The 24531-nt window shown below is 50.5% G+C and overlaps 5 protein-coding genes and 3 pseudogenes across 5 annotated transcripts; 5 read left to right on the forward strand and 3 right to left on the reverse strand.

Annotated features, from left to right (window-relative positions):
- Positions 1–237: 237 nt before the first annotated feature.
- Positions 238–1306, reverse strand: SAPIO_CDS0607 (uncharacterized protein; the record flags this gene model as incomplete). Its single annotated transcript, XM_016783345.1, has 2 exons — positions 238–1144; positions 1242–1306. The coding sequence occupies 2 exons, from the start codon at positions 1304–1306 to the stop codon at positions 238–240; spliced, it is 972 nt and encodes a 323-aa protein (XP_016646111.1).
- Positions 1307–2327: 1021 nt separating this feature from the next.
- Positions 2328–3354, reverse strand: SAPIO_CDS0608 (Uncharacterized protein; the record flags this gene model as incomplete). The annotated part of the gene is made up of 3 exons (XM_016783346.1): positions 2328–2690; positions 2751–2927; positions 2992–3354. 3 exons carry the CDS (start codon positions 3352–3354, stop codon positions 2328–2330), a joined length of 903 nt encoding a protein of 300 aa, XP_016646112.1.
- Positions 3355–4351: 997 nt separating this feature from the next.
- SAPIO_CDS0609 (uncharacterized protein) lies at positions 4352–5217 on the forward strand (the record flags this gene model as incomplete). Its single annotated transcript, XM_016783347.1, has 4 exons — positions 4352–4738; positions 4808–4942; positions 5015–5084; positions 5183–5217. 4 exons carry the CDS (start codon positions 4352–4354, stop codon positions 5215–5217), a joined length of 627 nt encoding a protein of 208 aa, XP_016646113.1.
- A 4065-nt stretch (positions 5218–9282) lies between these two features.
- SAPIO_CDS0610 lies at positions 9283–9993 on the forward strand (annotated as a pseudogene; the record flags this gene model as incomplete).
- Positions 9994–11307: 1314 nt separating this feature from the next.
- On the reverse strand, positions 11308–12178 carry SAPIO_CDS0611 (uncharacterized protein; the record flags this gene model as incomplete). Its single annotated transcript, XM_016783348.1, has 2 exons — positions 11308–11980; positions 12123–12178. 2 exons carry the CDS (start codon positions 12176–12178, stop codon positions 11308–11310), a joined length of 729 nt encoding a protein of 242 aa, XP_016646114.1.
- A 595-nt stretch (positions 12179–12773) lies between these two features.
- On the forward strand, positions 12774–13454 carry SAPIO_CDS0612 (annotated as a pseudogene; the record flags this gene model as incomplete).
- A 2284-nt stretch (positions 13455–15738) lies between these two features.
- On the forward strand, positions 15739–19058 carry SAPIO_CDS0613 (uncharacterized protein; the record flags this gene model as incomplete). Its single annotated transcript, XM_016783349.1, has 6 exons — positions 15739–16153; positions 16233–16716; positions 16779–16927; positions 17269–17504; positions 18151–18469; positions 18544–19058. 6 exons carry the CDS (start codon positions 15739–15741, stop codon positions 19056–19058), a joined length of 2118 nt encoding a protein of 705 aa, XP_016646115.1.
- A 1420-nt stretch (positions 19059–20478) lies between these two features.
- Positions 20479–21045, forward strand: SAPIO_CDS0614 (annotated as a pseudogene; the record flags this gene model as incomplete).
- Positions 21046–24531: the final 3486 nt, after the last annotated feature.

The raw sequence follows: 24531 nt of genomic DNA on the forward strand, positions 1-24531 counted from the left end.
TCAAAATCCAAGAGGGATCAACCACTGACGGGCCTGTGATGATCCGTAACGTCATAGGAGCGTAGTCTAAACCCAGCTCACCTCGGCCTAATGAAGTCATGCTAATTTCCTTGTCAGGTACATAACAGATGTCTTCTGCTAGGGGGTATCAAATGGAGCCAGCCAGCCCCGGCACGTAGAGCGTGCGGGACATTCAGTGCCTCGAAAACACATGACAGCCATCAACTGAGAAGAGGATCAAAACTTACGAGTAGCGGCCGATTGAATCTCTCCCACCCAGCGATTAAGAACGTTCTTTATTCTAACAAACCCGGTATCCCGAGTGGACGTAAACCTCACCATTTCCCAATTGTTTGCCGGGATCGAGCCCGTTTCTTCGCTGCCGTGGCCGACTTGGGCCGAGTCTGGATCGACAATAACTATACTAATCACGCCGAACTTGCGCACCTCCCTCTCTTCCAAGAAGGAGAAGATCTGCAAGCCCTCGTGTTTCTTAAGAGTATCATAGAAGCCCTTGGTGAGACGTTCAAGCGTTTCGGAGTTCTTCTCAAGTGCCCGCAGGAGCTGGGTGTTGGCTCGCTGACCTGCGAATATTTCTGTTACGCGGCACACCTTTCGAAGTATCGATGCAGCTTTAGACCCTCTATGAGGCGTTCCTAGAAAGCAGACGCCAAAAGTAGCCGGTAGGATGTCGCCCAGACGCTTGTTGCCTACCTCACCAGCAGACTGATTTAACGCATCCTTAACCACTAGACCGCCCAGGTTATGCGCGACAAATATCAGGGGGAGCTTCCGGTCCTCTAGCTCGTCTCGAAGGGCAGCGAGATCGTTTAAGAGATTTCGGGCATGTCGGTGAACTGTGTTGAGGCCGACGGAGGACATGAGTTTCCAGATATCGGCATCGTAGCCCCAGCTATAGATCCGGACATTGGGAAGGGCGTCTGGGAGTAGGTCCTTTGGCCAGAACACGAATTCGGAGTTATTCCTGCTCCTGGATGTGGGAATGGGTAATGTTTCTCCTTGAGGACCGTTGAGAGCTGGTTTGGTCCCAGATTCTCTGCGCAATGACGATTTTGAGCGGTTTCGGCATTTACCTGTCCACGTTTTCTGCGGGTGGCCGAAGAGGCCGTGAACGAAGATTATTCTGTAAAGTCGGAAAGCGTGTCAGCTTCGTGGTAGGTGAAACATATCCCAAGAGCCGCCGTCTCTGCCTGGAGACTAGCCATCACAGTGGGGCTCACATCGCAATGCTTTTCACATCCGAGGCAGGCGTGTAAACTTCGTTCAATCCGTTTTTCAGCTCCATTGAATTTGGAAATCGTCAGTTAATCCCAGGGAAATCAAGAAACACAAGATAAGATGACGGGAAAAGTTTTATTATCGAGGCCAAGAAACGCTGGAAATTTCACGGGGAGGAAGACCCTGCCCTCGACTCGTCAGCCGCTGATTGGGCCAATCTAAGCGCCCTTGCCATGCAAAGCCACTCTTTCACAGGACTGCATGTGGATGCTGAGACGGGGACGGGCTCCACAAGGGAGTTGGCGATTGTCCGTTGATGGCAAGAGCTGCCTGAAGTGCCGTAATGTTATTTTCGGCGTGCTCATCTTGCGTGGGAATTCGCTGGCTGTTCCTAGAATATTTTATGCATGGATAATGTATCTCCTCAATACACATGTCAATCTCTCACTGGTCCGTATCCGAATTGTCTCCAGCGGTAATAAGATCTCATAGCTCCCGTGGTGGTTCTTGGAGGTATTTGCCATCCAGCTCTCTTTGACTGCAAAGTGTACGCCTAGCTCGTCCCAGACATCATTCTAGGCTCGATGGACCCGGGCCTGACATTAGCCGACGGAAGCTTGCCTTTGCAGTAACTTTTAGCAGAACTTTTAGCAGAACTTTTCCAAGTAGATTCTCAGACACGCTGCATCCCTAGGCTTCAATCAAAACCTGGATAATGTACGGATTCCAAGGTGCAGGAATAAAATTTCTTAACGTCTGCATGGCCGTTAGGCTGTCAGTAAAGAAGTACCATGCCAAGTCAAGTCTACATGGCTCTCTCACTCAGCAATTGCCGACTACGTAGGCATACATGCCCTGCCCTGAAGCCTCATTATTGCTCCGAGTGTGGCACCGACGGTGGTCAAAAGGTGCGTAAATGTAAGACGGATCCTTCTCAAAAAGGGGGCCATTGTGTATTGAGATGCTGGTTGCACATGCCTCTGTACTCATGGATGACTTTGAAATAGCGGATCCTATGCGTGGGTCTTCTTCAGAAACTAAATATATATTCACTTGTCGACTGTATTAACAAAGTCCCAGGATAAAATCTAGGATTTCTGGAGCAGGGCCTTGAACGCATCGACCAACGTATCCTGACCACGTCTCATGTTCTCTGAACTATTCATCTCCTCCTCTTGAATGCCTCCCGGCAAGAAGGAGAGTGTCATCTCGACGAAAGCACCAACAATGTTAGGGGGAAGGATATTGGTGTAGAAGGAAGTAAGCTGATCTTTCTCGATTAGCTTGACTTCGATCTTCTTCCCAGTGACTTCTTCGAATGCACGCTGCACATCCAAGGTCGAGTACGACTTCGGGCCGTGGAGGTTGAAGATGTACGGGTTTGCCTTCAATGGGGACCCCGTCGCGAGTAGCTCAGTCGCGGCAGTTCTCCCAATGTCACGGGCCGATATCTAAACAGAAGACATGTTAGCAAGTACACTATTCAGTCTAATGGATACTTATGGTCATACCATCGGAAGCTTATAGTCAATCGGGGTGATGGTTGAATAGAAGAAAGGCGGATCTGCCCGGATGGTTTCCAGAGCGGAGGCCCAATTCTCCATGAAATAGCCATTCCTAATAAACACGACTTCCGGCGCCGCCGACCGGAATATTTCCTCACTTTCGTGGTTAGTCCGAACCTCTCCCTATCCAAATAAAAAGCTAGTTTAGTACCTGGATCACCGATATAGACAGAAGACGACTACATACGACACCTTCCGCATGTTGCGCGCCCATGCTGGAAATATAAACAAGCCGCCGAACCGTGCCGGACCTCTCGATCGCGTTGCGCACGTTGGTAGCGGCTTTCTTTGTCTCGGCGATGAAGTCGGAGCCGTCGTACTTGGGCGGAGTCAAGGCCAAAACCGCATCCGAGCCTGTGAAGTCCAGGCTTCCAGCATCACTGAGATCGGCTTGCACAGCTTTGAAGTTGGGGTGAGATTTGAACTCAGCCGGTACCTTGTTCAGGTTTCGATAGATGCCGATGACGGTCGGACGCGTCTCGTCGTTGAGCAGTTTCTCAACCGCGGCCCGTAAGGTTTGGGCTGATGCTGGAGCAACAGTAATCTGCATGGTGAGAGAAGTGAACGATCTGGGTGAGGGCTAGTGCTAGTAGTGTCACAATTCAATTGACCAACAATGAAACAATTTTCAAAACTGAAGACGGCGAGAGATTTGAGTACGGGGTTCTGGGTTGTAGTCTAAGTTTATATTTCCAAAAGTAACATGAGTGACATGAGTGTCTGGGAGACCTTCAGTCTCCCGCTGGTGAGACGTTATCACGCAATGAGGCAGCCATGCCGACACATTGGGAAATATAACCCGGTGGGTCAAGTCTCAGAGTTTCCGTCCATGCTGAGCCACCAGGCGGGAGTCGAGAACCACCGCTCGGCCTACTAAACTAACGGTGAATCGTCGATAAAGGCGGTGATTTACAATTGTATTCCTAGATCGCACATTCATCATGAAAAATCAAATGCGGGGGATTGATAATCAGGATCTCCCGCCTCCAACTCAACGTTTCATTCCAAAGTCTTGGCGATTTTTATTTCCTAATCAGGTTTAGCAACACCCCAAGCACATCATGTCGAGGTTTACGAATGTCCAAGAGCAACCTAAGCCGGTTGTGGAAGTACTACCCGCCAAGCCGAGTTTATATCAAGCCCTGGCAGTCACTTGCCAAAACTAGGCTCGAACGGAAGAGGAACATGCCATCGTCCGTCAACCGACCATAGAAAGATGAAGGTTCGACAATTCACAGTATGTAATACCTGCAGGTCACGGAAACTAGGTGTACGTCGTCTACAAGCCCGCCCTTGAGTGAGCGGAGGAGACCTGACAAACGTTCTAGTGCGACGGCAAACGGCCGGCATGTTCCCAGTGTCTTCATTCTGGAAGGCAGTGCCCCGGATACCCGACCGATTTCATTTTCCGGCCCCCCTTGCTAGTACCTAGCTCTCCTGGACCAATACCTTTACATCGAAGGCGGCAAAATGCGACCACTTCCAAGCGCCGAGTGGACCGAAAGCAGCTGCCGCCGCTTTCAAGCCCTGGCGGACCTTCATCCGCTATGGCTGCACCAATGTTACCTCCTATTCGCCTGCTGAGCTGGCCTCTTCGTGATGTCATCTCGTTTTGCGTGCAGAATTTCGTCCCTGTTCCCGAACACCCGTTGCTCTCTGATTATCCGCGGAGACCCCGCCCGCAGATGTGCGGAGCCTGGGTAGAGGCGCTTCCGGAGTTGGCGATTGGGGGTGACGCCGAGCCCTTGCCATCTGCCATCAAGGCTCTTGGTGTCACACTGGCCGCCTTCAGCCAGACAACTAGAGCACCAATTCCGGATGCCCTTGAGGCTCAATGTGCCGCCATTGGTACTTTGCAGTCCGCCATCCGCGATAATACCGTTTCGCCTTCGAACGAACTGGCGGCTACTATAATGTGCTTGTTCGTATCAGAGGTAAAATTGCATGATAGTTCAATGATCTCGTCTTGGATGCATGATCAAACTAACCATCCCTATTGGTAGATGCTGCTACCAACCTCAGCTATGAGCTCCGTGATCCACGAAAGGGGCATTGGTGACTTGATTCGAGTTAATCAGCCCTCCTTCTACTCCTTTGGGGTACCGCACAAACTCTTTGTTGGATTCCGGCCAACTCTTGTAGGCTTCACTGCTTTTTCGTATATCAAGACAGCCCAAACTTGAATCCACCAGCCTGACTAACTCTCGCAGATGCTTCATGCTTTCCTGAATCGCAAGTCCACATTCCTGGCAGATGACGACTGGAAGAGTGAACCATTCGGTATTTTCTCAGCAACTCCAGTTCAAGCTCTCATGAGTGAGGCTGCCATGATATCCGCTATATTTGAAAACCTCGATAACGCAAAAAGCGATCCACAGAGCCGGGACCTGAAAGTTTTAGAGTCGACGTCTAAATTAATCCAGGTAGTGAATCGCCTTGAGCAATGGGAAAAGGCGGAGTTGTCTGCCTATCAGAGCCCCCTGTGGTGGACAGTGACCACGGCCGATGGTGAGATATACCTCTGGTTCCGGAACCTTGAAGTGGCCAGCTGCCTCGTCAACCTCTGGGCCTTCAGAATTATCTGCCTTACGAACGTTATACAATTAAGAAGGGAATCTCCAAGTTTACTGCTGCAGGCAATAAGTATAGACGGGAAATCCATAGACGGGGTCGAAGTAACTGGGGAAATTATCCAGCTGTCCACCCAGATTATACAAAGCATGGAATTTTGGACCCAGGGAAAACTGGGAATATACGGAGCTGCCTCAGCCGCAATGCCTCTACAAACTGCCATCCAGGCCCTCGGCGGAATGGGGAGTGATTCAGAAGCAGGGTCCAGAAGCTATTCGAAGACAGTAGAGAGGATAGTAGAAAAAAGGGGATTTAAGGGGTGTCTGGTCCGTGGGATTGCTATGGAATCTAAATGGAACTAAAATTACTTCTACGTCCGTTACCCCTGAAAATGCCAGCATGCAATAAGTCTGCAGAGCCTTAGAATTGCATCTCGCTTCGTAGTGGATCTATGTGCTATGTATGTATTTGTCAACGAACTGGTGACTTCGTTCGAGACAAAATATTGTACGTCAGAAGACCAGACTTAAAATACTCCTTTTCGAAGTGCAAGGCGGTATTTTAAATAGGCTTATCGACCTAGACTTCAACTACCCTTCAAGGACAGTGGCGAATTCGACTCCTCCGCGGCCTAGTGCGGCTGGAAATGGAATCAAAGCAGCCTGGGGCTGCGGCATGGTGCGCCGTACTCTTTAGGTTGCAGCATTTTCAACACAAGACTAGGCGGTTCGTACTTTCCCACCACGTATCTTGGCTTCGCATCACAGGACTACAGACTAAGTATAGTGTATAATGTAGAAGTAGCAAAAGAAACGGGAAACACCAATGCCGTACTTGTGTCATAAGTCCGGACAGGAACAAGGGGGTAGGCGCGGATTTATAATAAGGCAGCTGGTTCAGTGGCTATACACGACTACTTCCAGTCAAGTGGCGCTGGCCGAGTCACTTGTGGCATCTTTTTGCTGCCATTTGGCTCAGCCGTAAATGGGTTAAACGTGGCAACTCACAATGTGTGATGTTCGATACTGGATCAATATCAAGTCGAACCACCATCCAGAGAGCATCTGTCCACCTCAGTCTTGGCTTCCACGAAGCCCACCCGCTCGCGAACTTTGAAGGAGTACGGAGTGCCCGAGGTTGCTCTAATGAGGACAATCCACCGACCAAGTCTGGCACGGAAAAACTCTGTCACACTTGGATGCCAACGGCCCTCGTGCAGAATCGGGTCATCTAGATCACCGAAGTTTTTAATGAGTTTGATATTTATAGATAGCGGGGCTATGAAGCTCCCCCACTGCTGCCGATCGCATCTTGGCAGGCCGCCAGGGCAACAACACATTTCTTAAGGCGGCCGGAGAAAGAGGCAATTCTGGCGTCACTGAAGAAGTGCAATGCGGTTCATTTAACAATCGTGAGGGGGCTCAGTATACCAATTGCCAAAGAGGAGAAAACGGAATCACGGGAAGGAGAGGTTCTTCGCCTGCCTATTCCAGAAAAGAAACAGGATAACACATTCAAATTGAGGTTAGAAGAGTCAAGCATGTCAAGCAAGACCGACAAAAGTCGCACACACTCGAGAGTCACCCGTGGCAGACGCGGCTAGTCTACATTTCCCAATGTAAGAAGAAGTGAATCAGCCTCTCCAGGTCGACGAGCCTTTCGTTCGGCAAGAATGATCCCAAACCGCAGTCTATACACGCACCAACTCACAGAGTTTTCTCATAGCGGGCCTAGAAGAACTCTCGCGGCAGAAACGTGGTTCAGGATGTGGGATGTTTGTTCTGGGACAAAGAAGGCCATAGCCTCCCTCTCCTCAAGCCGGCTCGGAAGGTTAAACTCTTGGATCACAGCCTTCTCTACCGCCGCGAAGCACCTCAAATCCTGCGTGAGCATTTTCTTGGAAATGGATTGTCGGTGACAGAATTGGACGAGCTGCAGAATCTCGGCTTCGGTACACTCTCGATGCTACTTGGGGCGATATCCACGAGCAGCTTCACCTCGACGAGTGAAATATTAGTTCCAGGGACGCGAAACTTAGTCGGTCGACGTACATGGTGTAGAGCGATCCACAAGAGAGCGATACTTGGTTTGATAATGTGGATCAAAAGTCAAGGCGAGAATAATGTTCATGATTAGCCAGCATGAAAGACCCATCAGAGCTATCGTAGACATCTTCTCTAACTGCCTAGAAAGTGAAGGGGACAAGAGCGCGGTTCTCCCACCGCAATACCACTCTGCTCGCCTTGATCCGCATTACTTAAAATAGTCCATCGACCACTTCCTCCGAACTTACTATCCCAAAGTGAATAGGGCCTCCATGGTCTCTTATTCTCATCCATCAACAAGTTTTAATGATAAACCGTTCTATACGAGGCAGCTTCTTTTTTATGGCTATGGAGTTGTAGAGAATCAGGGGGCAAGCATTGTCGAATAGGAGCGAGGGGAGAGACTGCTCATTGAAGGGAAGAAATTCCAGTGAAGAAGCTCCAAAAAGGCAAACGGGAGAGGGAGGGGAGGAATATTGCCCCGGATTACGGCTGGACCCACCAGTCGGGACCGGGCTGCTCAGCTGGCTCCGTCGGGGACTCCGGGGTGAGGGGCAAGGGCGGGGGTGATTATGAAGTTCATACCACGGACCAAGTCAGGCTTTATTGGACGATTTCTGCATGGCTAATTTGGGCAGGACCAGAAACCAAGAGCACGAGGCTTTGCATGACTTCCCAATGCAGGGGCAAATCATCTGCAGGCTATAAGGGGCATGTATGCACGGATCAATTCGAAGCAAAGAATAACTACACGTGAAGTGAAGATCGTGGCTGCCGCCGCCACGCCTGGGTCTGGACTGCATCTAATGTAAACGCCACCAGTGTGGCATTCGTGGTCGGAGGAGACTTGGCTCGCGTGTAGGCTAGCTTGATGATGATACGGAGGTGGAGAAAGCAGCTCTAATGATTTGCAGAACGTGCAACGGGTTGCTGGTTACCTTGTTGATGGCTTGGTTAACGCTTGATAAACTGTGCAGCGTCGTGCGATTACCTTCTAGTCTTGCAGCCACCCGCTTGGTCTTTCCATGGAGCATGAAGAAGGTGTGCCACCCTGCTGGTGAGAGTGTCCGTAATAAGCGCAGCATTCTGCAAACAACCTTGTCCTGGTTTATTTCCCCTGCCAAGTGCCAAGGTTAAGGTGGCTGTGCCGCGGCTGCCCCGGATTCGGATTAGTAGATCTATATTAGGTTGCGACGATACCACAATGTAGCGCACAGGGTGTGAATTGTCGCAGTCGTTTAAGATTACTTAACACGTGCGTCTGGGATTGGTCTCCGCTAGGATTTTCCCCTTGCTAATGTGGACGGATTCGGCTGTCAGCATCTATTCTGATCGTAAGGTCCAAAGTCGATTGTCCGACCTCCTTTGAAGCACATAACAAATTTGGAACTCGGTCGTGGCTGCCTCGGTATGGGAGGCTGGATTAGTGTATGTACGGGGCATCTTCTCTACGAAGTAGTACTTACGGAGGTCAGATATCCTCTGAAGCTACTAAGAATAGAGATCGCTGGAGAATACTGAGAGAGTACTGAGAGTAATATCGTCAAATTCTTGCTCCGACGAATGCCACTGGCGCGTGTATTGTCCCCCAATCTCCAGCCCCGTCATGTTCAGCTCGGAATATTGCGAACTTCTCCTTTCAGATTGAACAAACCACAGCCGGAATTTCGGGATTGACTTTCCTGCTTCACGCATTTATATAAAGACCTCAGCTTCATCCCAACAATCTGATCAACTCCTCACCTTCATCCATACATTCACCAAGCCTACTCCCCTACTCATCCACTCAACTACTCCTTTCTTCTTGCCAGCCGCTCTCAGCTAGATCTACACATAGCCGTGCCTCCGTCAGCATTTCCACAATGAAGCTCGCCACTGCTTTCACCACCCTCGTCCTCGCCTTCTCCTCCTTGGCCAGCGCGGCCTCGTACCCCATCACCGGCAGCACTGTCAACTGCCGCTCTGGGCCTGGCACCAGCTACTCCGTCAAGAAGTCCTACTCCAAGGGTACCAAGGTCACCATTTCCTGCCAGACCTCAGGCACCAGCGTCAACGGAAACAACATCTGGGACAAGACTGGTGATGGCTGCTACGTAGCGGACTACTACGTCAAGACTGGCACCAATGGCTACGTCACCAAGAAGTGCTCTAGTGGCGGCTCGAACCCAGGCACTGGTATTCCCGGACCCGCCAAGGATGACTACCCCTACAAGGGCAGCTGCGGCGGTGTCGACCCCTGGAACTACTACAAGTGCCAATGCACCAGCTTTGTTGCTTGGCGTGTCAACAAGCGACTTGGTCTCAAATTCCACAACCGGTACAAGGGTGCCCACTGGGGCAATGCCAACTCCTGGGACGAGGCTGCCAGGAAGACTGGCGTCAAGGTTGATAAGAACCCCGTCCCTGGTTGCATCGCTCAGAGCAATGCGGGTAAATGGGGACATGTCGCCTGGGTCACTAAGGTCTCTGGTGACAAGGTGACTGTCGAGGAGTACAACTACGGTGGCAAGGAGCGCTACGGCACCCGAACCGTTCCCAAGAGCACCTTCAACTACATTCACGTCAAGGTTTAAACGTCCCGTCGGGGATCAGGCTGAAAGAGCCTAGGAAACTTCGGAACTCGGGAAGGCTGGAGCTCGCAATGTTGAACTATGACGGCGATGCTCCTAATCATTGGGGTTTGCTTGCGGGAGACTCTGTCCTTTGCTAGTGCTCCATAAAAATCTTGTTTTTTCCTATGTCGTTCACTTCTTATTGTATCTATCTCTCTTCTCTTCTTTCCGCCGACTTGTGCCGGGTATCGGTATAAAGGCGGCCATAATTCATATTGCGCCCGTTGGGGGGTTTTGTTGTTTTGCCTTAATTTCAACGCCGCTGACTCTCACATCCCGTTCTCACCTGGTGTCATGTATGACAATTTGAATCTTCCTCAGTCCTACCTACGTCTACTCTACTTCTCACCTTGCTAAATGGCTCGGCTAGTCGTGCTTTCTTGAAATATAAAACTCTAGTCTGCGGGATGCGGAGGACTGATACTCTGAAGTATCGCCTTAGAAGACATTATTAGTGCTTCGTCGGCTCTGCCAGGACAAGTTCCTGCATAGTTGCCCAACCAAGGATTCAGGCAGGTACCCACCGGCCCTTTTCTGTCTGGAAAGGTACATCTAAAATCAAAAATGATATTTTAAGGGGCTGTTCCTTTTGACAAAGAGTAGATCATCCGCCCAGACAATTACCTCGGGGATTTAGCCGACGCCGCGTCGTTACACGCAGTGATTGCCTGTACCCGCAACGAATTCACGACCAATGCAACACCCTTTCCCGCCACTCCCTTTTGCACGTCGCCAAGTTTAATCTTCTGTTTCATGACCCTTGTTACGTATAATGAGACTAATAAGGTAGCCTCGAAAACGGGAATTGGAATGGAAATTGGCCCCAATGTTCCAGCACCAGCGTCAACGCGGATGGCAAAACGAAAAAGACAACAGCGCCAGTTTAAGTCACGTTTCAATCACATTTTCCTGCCGCATTTCAACTTCTCATGCCCGTCTCGTCCGTGTAGTCGTGAATTAGAATGCTTCTCGCGAAGTAGCGAATCTAACATCTAGTACTCATAGAGGCTGTCCACCACACCTAAAAGCCTCTTGCCCCCTTTCACCTTGCCCTAATGTCAACATCCGAATCAGCACTAACATATTGAATCAATAGGACCCCTGCTCAACCCCTTCCTTAAACAATGAGATTTTGAGCATCTTCGCAGTCGTCGGGTTCACCGAACTTCAGCCCAAAGCTGCATATGAATGCTACCGAATCACCGCACTGGGCCCCCATGAACTTTAGCTCGTCGGCGTGGAAATCTGGGTCAGGCAGAACTGCCTCCCAGGGAGCTAATCCCGGTCGTTGTGATTACCGTCGCGGTCGTGGGCCATGATGGCCCGAAGGATAATGCGACCCTCTTCGCGATCCTCATCCTTGTAGATGCTGAGGCCGTGGCTCGCTAGGAACTTGAATTCGCCGTCCCAGTGTTTCTTGAGCCACTGCTTTTCCTCATCCGAGAGGGGAGGCACCTCCGTGGACTCGGCTGCATTGGCCGCACGCGATGCCTCCCATTTTTCCCGCTCGCTATCGGCCCATCGCACGTTGATGTAGTATGCTGCCCCCCGAACAAAGGGCGAGGGGCCAACCGCGGGCCCAACCGGTGGATCGCTCAACTTGACCTCGAAGAGTACGGCCTGGGGGTCAAAGTAGGCGACGGTCCTATGCTGCTTGTCGAAGATCACTCCACTCGTGTTTTCCGTGCCAGGTCCTCCCGTCAGGATACCATATTCCTTGGAAATCGGATTTCCAATGACGTTACAAAAGATTGTTGGGATGTGAAGGACGTTGTGGAGTCGAAGGATGCCGTGGGATTGCGGTCCGGTAGCATTTGGGTCTCGTTTGACAGGAAGATCGACCGTGCCGATCCCTACGACGGCGATCTCGGGCCCTCCGATCAAGGAGCCGACCGTGGAATTGATAGGTGTGTAGTCGGCGCCAAACCACGACCGATCCTTAGCGGCGCTGAAATGGGTTAGACGTTAGCTGAGACTTCAATTGGGCCTGGGATTTACCAACGGACGGTATGTCATAGACTACAGATGGACGAGGGGGTGCGTATGACTTGGCGGCGGTCATCTTGGAAGAGGGTGGTCATGATACTTACTGGACATTGGAATTATTGGACCAAATCCATGAAGGGCAGGGAAGTTGCTCGGCCATGGTCGATGATCTGTTATCCGGTGCGTGGGATAGCTCAGTACGTCAGATCCGTGTTTGGTTGGCTGATCTAATGGCGACCGTGGGACGCAAAGAGTCGAGTTGGCGATATGAAGAGGGTTGGGAGTGCTGAGCCAAAGAAGCAGGTCAATTGACATCATGATTCTGACCTGGCGATCGGGTAAACCTTGGCACGAAATGTTGAGGGCGAAATGGGAAAGAGGGACTGGAAAGATCACCTCAACAATCAACATTGACGCATCCCCGTTTTGAGCATTTCTGCCACATATTTCGTCCAGTGTTTTTGACAGTCGGTGAGGCATCAATTGATGATGGTATTGACCTGACCAGCTTAAAAAATAGCCTGGGACATATTTACCTTATGTTTTTCGATTCAATCCAAAATTTTTCCTGTATCTGGCCCCTAACTGCACACAGTTCGATACAAAAAGCGACACGTGAAATCCGTGGTGTCCCTACGCTGGGCGAATTCACGTCCAGCCAGCGCATCGCCGCTTCCTGCCCCATTCCTTCACACCGCGTCCCCAAACTTAATCTTCCATTTCCCCACTTCTACTACTGCGCGCATGCAATTGCAATGAGACAGACAAGGTCGGCCTCCAAAAAGGATATCGAGGTAGAAATCCCGTCGAATGGTCCGCTTTCGGTACCAGGGCCGGTTTCGAAATCTAAGACGGCAACGCCAGAAGCCAGCGCCCTAGAAACCCTCGCTTTCGAAAGCCCAGGTGCCCTAGAAACCTGGCTCGCAGCAAACCACACCACGCGAACTCAAGGGATCTGGGTGAAGCTCGCCAAGAAATCCTCCGGCATCCCCTCCGTCACCTACGACGAACTCGTCGACCTTGCCCTCTGCTACGGCTGGATCGACGGCCAGCGCAGGTCCCACGATGAATTTCACTTCATCCAGCGTTTCACCCCGCGTCGGAAGCGTAGCATCTGGTCCAAGAAGAATATCGACCGGGTCGTCGTGCTGACTGAGGCGGGGCGTATGAGGGCTCGGGGTCGGGCTGAAGTTGAAGCTGCGAAGGCGGATGGGCGGTGGGAGCAGGCGTACGCTGGGTCGAGCACGATTCAAGTGACTCCCGAGTTTCAAACGGCGCTGGATAAGAATAAGAAGGCCAAGAGGTTCTTTGAGGGGTTGGGGAAGTCTCAGCGATATGCGTTTCTGTGGCGGATAGCGACCGCTAAGAGGCCGGAGACAAGGAAGAAGAGAATTGACCAGTTTATAGAGTTGCTTGCAGAGAATAAGACGCTGTGAATTCCGCGCGGTTGAGAAAGTTTATGAATACATGCCTAGAAGAGTTGTCTGAACGGGGAGTTGGGAGAATGTCATACATTGGGGTTCGGCTGCTGCACAGCATGATGCCTAATAATATTAAGCACAAGACATCAATCTTACTTGAGTCCACTAGTTCTACTACTGTTCTTCTTCACTCTGTGACACACACCTTGACACTCTTTCAATTGCTATGAATCAACACGATTAGACTCTTTTCTGCAAAAAGCACTTCCACACATGATCCCAGTGCCTTTGGCTGCCCAGACCTATATCGCTATGTGCTCAATGAGAGTAGGCGTCTCATCTCCGTTTCTCCTGGATGGCCTGATGCCTGGAATATTGTAGGATCGTCGGGTTTCGCCACTTACTCACCTGGGTCAAGTTTACATTAGGAGCTTCGCTATTGGAGTGGGGTTATGTATTGGGAAGGTTATAAGATACAGAGATGAAAAGAGCAAGTACTATTCCCCTTTCCTTATCTGCACTGCCATGTTCAAGTCAGGACGTTTCATTACTCGCCCACGGACTCATGATCTTGAAGCCATCCTTGAGATAGCGAAGGAACGAATGTCGATGTAATAGTAAAAAAATTCGACCCAATCAGACGGTTCGTGGGACTTTGTGCCAGAAGATGGAGGAACTAGGAGCCAACGGCGTGATCCTATCGTCTAATGACTATTCTAGCTGCTCCTAGAAAACCTCAAGAAATTTATCGTAATCGATTGGATGATGGGTATAGGTGCGGCTTAGGCCACGGTAGTGGCTACGGTGATTGCTGGGCTGCCAGCTGTGAAGTACTATGTTCAGGCATCTTAGGTCGAGAAAACCGCTCCTGATAAGCCCTAAAAAGCACTTTTAGGTACAGTATAGCCTACCTTATTTATTGCTTCCTCCTCCTCCACCCCCACCCTACAGGTATCGCACTAGAATTTACTGACTATATTAAGCTCCCCGACCTCCCTGGTGTTACGATCCTAACACTGGCTCTCAGTATATCAGGTGGGTACTGCTGGTGTCGGGGTCAAGGTGGTTGTCTGTTAATGGATAAGTGAGGCAGTCAAACAGTATTCACAAGATATTGGTGAGAAGTGCGTATTCAAGTGTAGGGGTGTAGTTGTGTTTGAATTGACTACTGGAGAGTTTTGAAAGACAAACTAGATACATGGGGATTTCCATAACTTATATAGACATTTCCCTTCCAAACTCTCCCTAGATCACCTTGGCTCACTGTGATCCTCTTTGATTCGGATCACTTGTGGCTCACTGTGAGTACGGGTGATCCATACTTCCTGTGATCCTCTTGGACTTCCGTAGTTTACCCTTTTCTGCCGGGTTTGACTTCCTGGCCACAGGTCTTGATCATCTGTGGCCGTGACATGAGGCGGTTTGTACTTAGAAATGTAGATCATTATATGTCTTGTTGAGCCTGCGTTGTCGGATTGGTAGATGTAGATCTGATTGGATTGTAACTAGTTGCAATCGAGTCTGAGGTCTGGCGTGGATTTTATCATAAAAGCGAAGTAGCAATTGTATTATATAACTCGTGTGACACTTTGAATAGATGTAATTTAAAATTGCTGCTCCTCGAAAGCGGGTTTCCCTGGAAGGAGACGGGTTCTGATAGAACTAGTAAACATCTCGACAGACATACTACAAGCCAGAGTGGACGGCAGGCTACGTACCCTCACTCCAGAAGGCCCTCCCATACACCATAACATATCAATCCCAACGCTACACGCTAACTAGCTGTCTTGGAGGAGCTGTCTTGTGGAATCCGGGCTCTTTCCGCGTAGTTGGTCTGGATACCCGTCCATATCAAGGACTCAAGGCAGTGTACAGCCAGGCCGTTCACTAATTAAGTAGACGGAAGAGAGACATTTAGTGTGCCGAAACGATTCATGACAAAGTCGACGCCCAAGACTTGAACTCACTTATTTAATGAGCAAGTAAAACATATAAGGGAGCCAACGACCAAGCGCGCCAGGCACGCGAGCCGGTCACCTAGGTCGGTAGCTACGGATGCTCGAAAGGTACCTCGGTATGCTAGTGCGTCTGGAACTAGGTACCTAAAATGGTTTGGCTCGGGCTCAAGCTTTTAGCAATCTCAAATGTGGGCGGCGGGGTATTACTCCGAGCCACGTTCACAGAACTAAATCTCTGGAACTCACGTCAACATCCAAATTGATGTTAAATCACTCCCTCCTTAGTACCTCCCAACTCCAAGATCATCGATCCCCAGACAGCCGCACACAACGCCGCAAATATGCCCGAGTATCCTGGCTGGGGTCTGGATCTTCGGCACACTGCCCGGAGGGGAACCGTCACGTTTTTGGGGGATTTCCACTCCTACAGCTGCTGCTCGGCGATTCTAAGTGTGCGCGAGGCAGCCATGATGATGGTCATGGACCTCCTCACGGACAAGCCCGACTGGCATGTCAAGGTGTTTGACGACGACATCGCCGAGAAGTGGCGCCAGGAAGCTCTTGGTTGGTCCGACCACGCCTTGAGTAGTCGGTTCGCCCCGAGCGGCTCCTGCCCCCCGGGTATCTTGGATAGGGAATCCGTCGACTTTGTGAGTTCTCCCCAACGAGTACCGAGCCTGTCATTGCACACCGGCATGCCGTCGCGCCCTGCTTACCAGTCGAGCAGTTCATCCTTGAACTGCGGGATAAAGCCGAGTACTTTCGGCAGCCGGGGATCACCCCCACGCTGGACGCGACCTTCACCATCGCTAAGTCAGACACCCTCGTGCCTCAGGTGCTACAGGCCGCGTTGCGCGAAGCCTTTGCGCGGCTGCAGGCGGACAGCTCGTCTCGGCCGGACTGGCATCCCTGGACGAACGAAACGGTGCTGGACCTCGTCCATCCGTCCATGTACCCGCTGGTCTACGGCCGCCCGCTCTTTCTCCAGACGAAGTTGTCGGGGTGGAAGACGCCGTAGATAAGTGGGCCGGGAAGGGGGAAGTGATTCCCCGTCCCGCAGAAGGGGACGAGGGAAGAGATGCGAAGAAAGATCCCTACTGGTCGACTACCTACCAGTGGCTCCCAGCGAATCTCAAGTTTACGGCCGATGGCGGCGTGCATTTCACTAGTTATATCAACAACCTGCACCCGACCAAGTACGCGGACATCTACAAGACGGTCGAGAGACTCATCGGGGTAGCGCTCCCCATGTGGGATCACTGCTTTTGGCACGGCGCCACCGGACGGACCGGACCGCGCTTTGGCCATTTGGGCATTAGGTACGTGTGTTATGAGTTCCGTAAGATCTAGTCTGATGGCTGATGTATCGTATCATTTATAGCGACCAGGACGCGTATTGGGAGCCGCCGTCAGCCAAGGAAATGCTCGCGAGAGAGAAAGCAGCTGCAGCAGCCGAGAAAGCAGCGAACCGGGCCAAGGACGCGGCAGAGCGAACCCGAGCTTCCATGCACGGCTCAGCTAAACGACGTGGTATAACCACAAGCGACTGTCGATCATTTCTACGAGTTTCGTTGCCGGTCCTGTCCTTGCCGGGGCTCCCGACATGAACACCGGTGAACGAAATGACTCCGTGCCCCGAGAGGAGATGATCTATATAAGCGCGTTTCTAAGTTGCTCTTGAAAGGTTAGACATCACCTGTCGGAGCATGTTCGCTACGCAGTATCCGCCAGCACACTCCCAACAGCTTGAAGTCCAACCATGGCTATCGTACAAAGCTTCTCGGTGCTAATTGAGCATATATTTGGTGCTCCGCAGTTTCCACTTTACGCTGCTGTGGTCGTCTTACTCCTTACTTTTTGGCTTCGACCAGAACAAGATGACTTGCCCGAACTCAACCCGCGGATGCCCCCAGAGCTCACAGATCGACGCCGGATTCTCGATTTCATACGGAATAGCAAAACTATACTGCAGAATGGCCGCGTACGATTCAAGGACAAGCCCTACAAAGTCATGTCAGAATGGGGACGGATGGTTGTCCTGCCCCCTGAATGTGTCGATGAACTGAGAAGCGACCCACGGATGTACTTTACAACACCGGTCACGGATGTCAGTTTCAAATCCTACGCGGCAAATGGAATGAATTTCTGACAAGACGTAAAGGACTCCCATGCGTACATACCCGGTTTTGAGCCGTTTGGGTCTGACCCCGTCATCAACAAAGTTGTTATAAAATATCTAACTAAAGCCCTTAGTAAGTGAATACCTTTCGCGAGCTACCCCGATGATGATAAGGTGGGACGGTTTCCTTACACTTGAACAGACAAGGTCACTGCACCACTCTTTAAGGAAGCCTCAAACGCAATCCGGGACTGTCTTACAAATGAATGCGGTAAGTAATAATATGGCCATATTGATAAAGGTCTACGAAAAGTAAGACGAAGCAGAGCTGATTTGCGGTCTGTGTATAACTAGACTGGCATGAGATTACGCCTTCGGCCGCCCTCCTCCAAATTGTAGCCCGAATGTCAACACGAGTATTTCTGGGTCCGCACATGTGTTCAAACTCTGAATGGATCAAGGTCCACGGAGTATACGAGCGTGGCCTTCAGCCTCGGCGACAAATTGAGATTGGTTCCTCGACCACTGAGGCCGATCTTCCATTGGTTTATACCATCCTGCCAGGAGCTACGGGATAAGCTCGCCGAGTGTCGAAGTGTTTTGCAACCTCACATTGAGTGGCGCAGAGAAATAGCAGCCGAGGCTAGAGCGCGAGGCCAAAAAAAGGGTCTTCGACGACTCTATTGAATGGTTTGAGGCGGAGTATTGCGGGAGACCCCACCACATTACCATCAGTCAGATTACCCTCTCCGTTGTGGCCATCCGCACTCCAACCGATCTGCTCCACCAGACAATGACGGATATCGCACTGCAGCCGGAACTTTTTGAGCCGCTCCGAGAAGAAGTGATTCGAGTGCTTGGCTCACATGGTCTCAAGAAGACTTCATTTTACAATCTGAAGCTGATGGATAGCGTGCTGAAAGAAAGCCAACGGCTGAAACCCTCCCTCCTTGGTATGCCTTCATTTTTTTTTCTTTAATGTTGCAGGCTCCGACCGACTTATGCTAATACAGGTCGCACTTACTAGGAAGCTTTCGGCGCCAAGCAACTGCAGATATCAGACTCACCAATGGATACACTATCAAGAAGGGCACGAGGATTGTAATTGATAGTAGCCATATGTGGGGTTCAGAATATTATCAAAACCCGGAAAAGTATGACGGGTATCGCTTTCTGAGAATGCGCGAGACTCCAGGGGAGGACAAGAACACCCGGCTAGTGAGCACTAGCAGCAGCCATCTGGGCTTCGGGCATGGGCTTCACGCCTGCCCTGGACGATTCTTTGCGGCCAACGACATCAAGATTGCGCTGTGCCATCTTCTATTGAAGTACGACTGGCGACTCCCAGACGGATTCTACCCAAAGCCTGTGAACTATGGAATGACTTTCTTGACAGACCCAGGGACTACGTTATTCTTGAGGAGACGGAAGGAGGAGATTGACTTTGAAACCTCAGTGTCCTCGCCCGCCATCCCCAGCGAGTCAGCCAGACAAATGATCGGCAAGGATACTATCCGGGATTTTGCGAATGACAGAGCCTAGAAGGAAGAATTGGAAGAATAGACTGCTGTATCCAAAATTTTTGCCTTTCCTGAGAACCGCCCACGATTTATACGGTGGGAAGTTATTCATCTAGTGGTAGCGGACATCACGGCCGTTTTAAATGAGCTGTTTGTTAGTGGAAACCTCGATGTCTCAATTGCCAGGCTTGGATTTTAAAAGATGAACCTCAAACCTGTGACCTGCTACTGGCCCGCGTCCTCGTCCGCATGGGCCCTCACCCCATATTTATAGGCGGTTTAGGGGCAAGGATCAAACGTTATCAATCTAAATTGTGATGTGGGAGTTCGCTACCACACCTCGAAGGGCGGCAGGAAGCCTCTATAGAGGAGGATGATAGCACCTTCAACATTTGCATGTGCTCTGAACTACTCCGACAATTCAAGCTGGTCAGTGAGCTGTTAGCAATAGTAGATCATGGCATGCTGCTTGAGAGACATGATCCGGACGATAAAGATTCCAGGTCGACCCGCGTATTCCTTTCCACGAATTTCCGGGAGCCTCATGTTCCGACGGAGGATACTTAAACCTGAACCCAAACCCCGCGCGTCTACGTTACGACCCTCTTCACTTGAACTCTCTCCTTTTTCTCTACAGACTGCAATGTTAGCATCATTATAAATTGGACCCGCCACAAGCGCCTCTGATGTCAAAATGCGTATCTGGATGTAGGTCCGGAGGTTTCGTGGCGTCACATGGTTAATGAGAGTGTCAGGCCCAGGTCAGTGAGATCAAGATCCCAATTCGCCCCAGATAGCCTCTCGGATCCCGGGTGTGACTAATTTTAGAAGATCTAGGTCAAGCGAAAGTCACCTAAAATAGAGCGGCTCATAATGATTCCCGACAGTCCCTATGGCTTTAGCTGGACTAGAATTCAAGATTGTCTTCCTGAGAACCCAATTTCTTTTGAATGGAGGCGTTTGATGAATGCGAGTTCGAGATGCTGAGTGATGATAGGACGAACGGTTGCTACCCATCGTGCGACAAAGGCCAGCATTCGGCCGTAGAGACCTCGCGTTAAAGAGGCTATTCACTTATCCATGTTTCTTTACTATTTTCATCGGTCTCCGGGCGCCATATTCTGTGGCAGAGCCCAGGTGCAATCAAGTTGATACGGAAGATACACATTGAATCGACAGATGCTTAACATTGATCTGTCTAAACTAATAGGCGCATCAATAAAAGGATCGGATATTAATTTCGTACGTCGAGATACACACGTTGTCCATTCGTAGAATGTTGGCGAGATAGACTCGCCATCAGCTCATGTCGACAAGTACATAACCAGTGCCATCTCGGTTTCTTGGTCTTTTTCATTCCTACCCAAGGATAACATTCACTTCCATCACAATCCTCTACTGTATCGCCTCATATACTCCCTTTCTCTACTTCGAGAAACGCAATGCTTATTTCCCAGTTCACAGCCACAAGGCTTGCTATTACGGCCTCTCTTTTCTTATTCAGCCAGTGCCACGCTGATCCCCAAGCCATACGGCCACGGCAATCAATCGGCGATGTCCTGAGAACCACGGCCACCGGCTACATCGACAGCTTCAATAACCCCGGCCCCGACCTCCGTGGTGTAATCGCATATCGTACCGATGGGTGTCTACATCACTTCGAACCTGACACGCTCGGAATCCCCCCTATCAACAACGCCAAGTACCTTGAATTTAGCGGCGTCATCCGTCAGTACATTAGCGGGTTCACCTTGACACAAACACAACCGATGATAATTTATGGGGGATCCCCGGTGGTCACCCTGACCCTAGGCGGGTCTGGTACTTTGGTCACGGACAATGAGTGGGATGGGACCGAGTACCGCAATGCGTACACCATTGACCTTACCATGACTCTTGATGGAAAAATGATTGAAAAGATTGTGGAGCGTCCCAATGTGCAGCTGACGGAGCAGTTTCTGGAAAAGGCTGGATTGACTATCGATTGTCTCTTGAACAATACCTGCTAAACTTGCCCGGACGGTCCACGGTACGAAGTCGGACTGAATACTTATTCGTGGCGGAGTGGAGGTTCGCTCTCTACTTTGGTGATGCCTTTATGATGGAGATCGAGAAAGTCACGGAAGGATTGGCCCTCATGATTGCTCCTATAGCTATGTTATAACCTAGATTAGTTATCATCTTTGATGACACTTGGTCTTTCCTATCCCTTAATCGGATCACCTTGCACTTCACGAGATTTTGCGCCCCCCCTTAGAAGCGGAAATCTAGAAAGTGGATACAAAAGCTAAGGCGTCTGGTGCTCTAGAAGGTTAAAGCGACGCAGAGTTCCACGTCTCAGCAGTCACCAGGTCGTCAGCTTGATTATTATCCCCTAGAACGGGAACATATCTGCCTCTTCATATCAAGTGTGTTTGAGCGATGTGTCGGCCTCCCGAAACGCCTAGTACCTCAAGCTGGGCTATTCGTCAAACAGTATACTTCTCCACCTTCGGCAAGTTAACTAGTTTACCTCTTGACTCTCTTACGGTTGTCCCACCCTTCGTCTATGTCATCTCGATTTCGTCGACGTCCGAGGTTAATCGTCTGTGTCGTCCGAGCGGAATCTGGACGAGTAAATTCAACCGCTGCGTGCCAAGGGTGATCGGGAGGGACAGTCAAGTCCGCATCGTCCGCTCCATGGATCTCTCGGAGATGTAGCGCAGCCTCCTCTAAGCCCGCTAGCGGATATCCAGCAGTTCCTACCGAGCCGCATTCGTCTATTAGGCAAGAATAACTTTTCTGGAATTCGTCTCTTTTCTCTCGAATGTCGATTTGATATTTGGCATAGGCGTTTCCCATGTGGGTCGCTAACTTCTGTTCCAAGTTATTTCGGGCTTCCTCTCCCATGTGAGCCGTCCACTTAGGTAGACGTACACAAGGCTTAGGAATCTTGTAAGCTGGGCTGCCGTTGATAGTTGTAAGGCCCGTTTTTGGGATTGAGTGCATGAAGTCGACATCATTGACGTAACACTTTTTGGCAAATTCATGCCATGGTTTCAGGTGTCGAGTTACAAAGTCTCTAAAATCAGTAACTCCCCAGAGGTGTATTTGATCAACGAAGTGTAACAGTTCCCAAGCCCTCCTTTCCGTGGTGACTCGACCACTCCAAATTCTCTGGAAGACCTGATAGCCAAGAATCAGCCTGGCACTAGTATTGCTCGAAGGTGGATACAGTCGCAACGTACATATACGGACTTGCTCATACCATGATGCCCTGCAAATTCTCTCTTGAGCCTTGGTCTTTTGTAGCCCACCAGGATATGCCAATGAGCACCAAACGAGGTCAAGGCGAATACTTGAGTGTTGTTGCTGTGTGGTGTTTGGTAGGCACCATCTTTCTCGCCAATCTTCCCAGGATGTCGCGTCAGCCTATCCAGTATATCTAGATAGGCTGCTCCTGCAGAACATGCCTGTCTGCGTGCCTCGCGAGGGTCACCGCTCCAACCTTTGGCTTCGTACACGGCAAAGGGAAACACTAGGTTTGTGTCGCCCCATCGAGGGTCAGATATGAGGCCGCAGTGTTGATGGAGGAGTAACGCTTCAAGGCGTTCGCGATCCAAGTCGAATTCTGCCCATGCAGAAGTGTAGTCTTTAGGTTCGAAAGTTGCAAGGCCAAAGGTTAGGTCTGGAATTCTCTTCATAAATTTTGGCTCCCCTGCCAGGAGGCAGGATACGGGGTGCCTCTTCTCTCTGATGGTATTGTACTCGTGTTTATCGCTATAGAAGTTAAGCAGTTAGCGATGAGTTCGTTAGAGGAGGAGGGGAGAGAGCTAGCCGTACACTGCCAGAACCGGGTCGTTTCTCATCTGGCCAAAGACATCATGCCAAGCGTCAGCCTCCCAGGCGTATTCACTCTTATTCCACTTTTCATTTTCCAGCACATGTTTCACAAATACCCTGGCCCTTCGGCGACGGCCCTTTTCAGTAGGATCCATCCAATCCACAGCATCGAGTGAGGGCAGCCAGAGATCATGCCCGGCCGTAACCCACCCAGGCGAGTAATGGTGACGATAATAGATACCGCGGGCATTCATACCCCAATCCGCACCCCACCGCTCGATTAGGGACGGAGGCATAAACGCGCCAGGGAACAAGTACCTTTTCTCAGTGAGTCATGTTGATATTTTGGCGTAGGGTAGACTGACTTACTGATGTGCATTTACATAAAATTTCTCGGAAGCTGATGCTATTTCGTGATCTGTCATACCCTTCATTTTCTGTATATCGATTGCAGGTGCCATGGTGATAACAGAGTCTATGTACAGGTCCTCGGGCTTTGCTCCCCTGAGTTCTTCCTTTTTTTCCACTTCGCTGTCTCGCCACATATCTCGGTAGGCGTTTACTGTAACGTCCGGCGCATATTGATATTTGGCGGGATTGGGTGCCTGGTAGTCTTCGTTGATCAGTCCGGGATGCGCGATCCATGGTCCGTCAGGTTGCTTGATTTTCTGACGAGGTCGAACTAGCTCCGTTGGGGCCCTTGGTCTCAAACGAAGAACAGGCTGTATAGGCCTTTCCATTGTGGGAGTTTGGTCGCTCGCCATCCTTTGATCGCGTAGTGATCTAGTTTTAAAGCGAAGAAGCCTTAACGGTTGATCCTCTGCGAAGAAGACGGCTTTTGAAGAGAGCTCTTTCAAGCGACGATAGACCAGGGTTGCGGGTTTAGGCAGCAACCAACGACTCCACGACTAACACAGTTAAATACAAGCAATTATAAGATACAGCGGTAAAATTCCCGGCCCGCACACTTGGCCGTCAGGGGGTGGCTGATGAAACACTTTCGGTAATGATGCAGGTGGCCAACAGTCAAGGCCGTGGCTGCCGGCTATGTAACCAGCATTGGGCGATCTTCCCCTCGCCCAATGGCTCAACAACGTACTGCCAAGTCAGCATGGCAATGGTCGGCATACAGCCTAAACCAGTGAAATTCCGCGCTGTAGATGTGGGGGTGCTCGAAGACGTCTATGTATGAACTTGTAAATTTTCCAACCGACCCAGATTGTTGCGGTCCACCCATATAGTTAGTCGATAGTTTTGTCTGGCTCTCCCATGTTCCGCATTGGGAGAGGAGCTTCGCGGGTATAGTTTCGATTAGGGAAGCAGTCCGAAACAGAAGTCATCAGCAGAGGGTACTGGGGCCTATAGGGGTCGGTATAAGTATAGTGATGAAGACGTCACTAAACTTGTTCTACATACGCAACCGGGTTCGCCGCTTGTGGTGTTCTCTACCTTCTACTGTATCCTAGAGATTCTCTGAGCATGTCCGAGGCCTCTTTAAAGTACCCTGATCAAAATGTGGCGGGCACTGGCTGGATGCAAGATGGCGATCCTGCTGGGGTGTCAAGGCAGATGTTGTGCGAAGAATCGTGCCGGAAGCCCAGAGAGTACCTCCGCAACAATACATAGACAGGAGAAAATGAAAAAGATCAGATGCTACTCTTCGATTTTTTCAA

The sequence above is a fragment of the Scedosporium apiospermum genome, assembly GCF_000732125.1.
Source record: "Scedosporium apiospermum strain IHEM 14462 chromosome Unknown SEQ_SAPIO_0033, whole genome shotgun sequence".
In the NCBI taxonomy this organism is placed as follows: Eukaryota; Fungi; Ascomycota; class Sordariomycetes; order Microascales; family Microascaceae; genus Scedosporium; species Scedosporium apiospermum.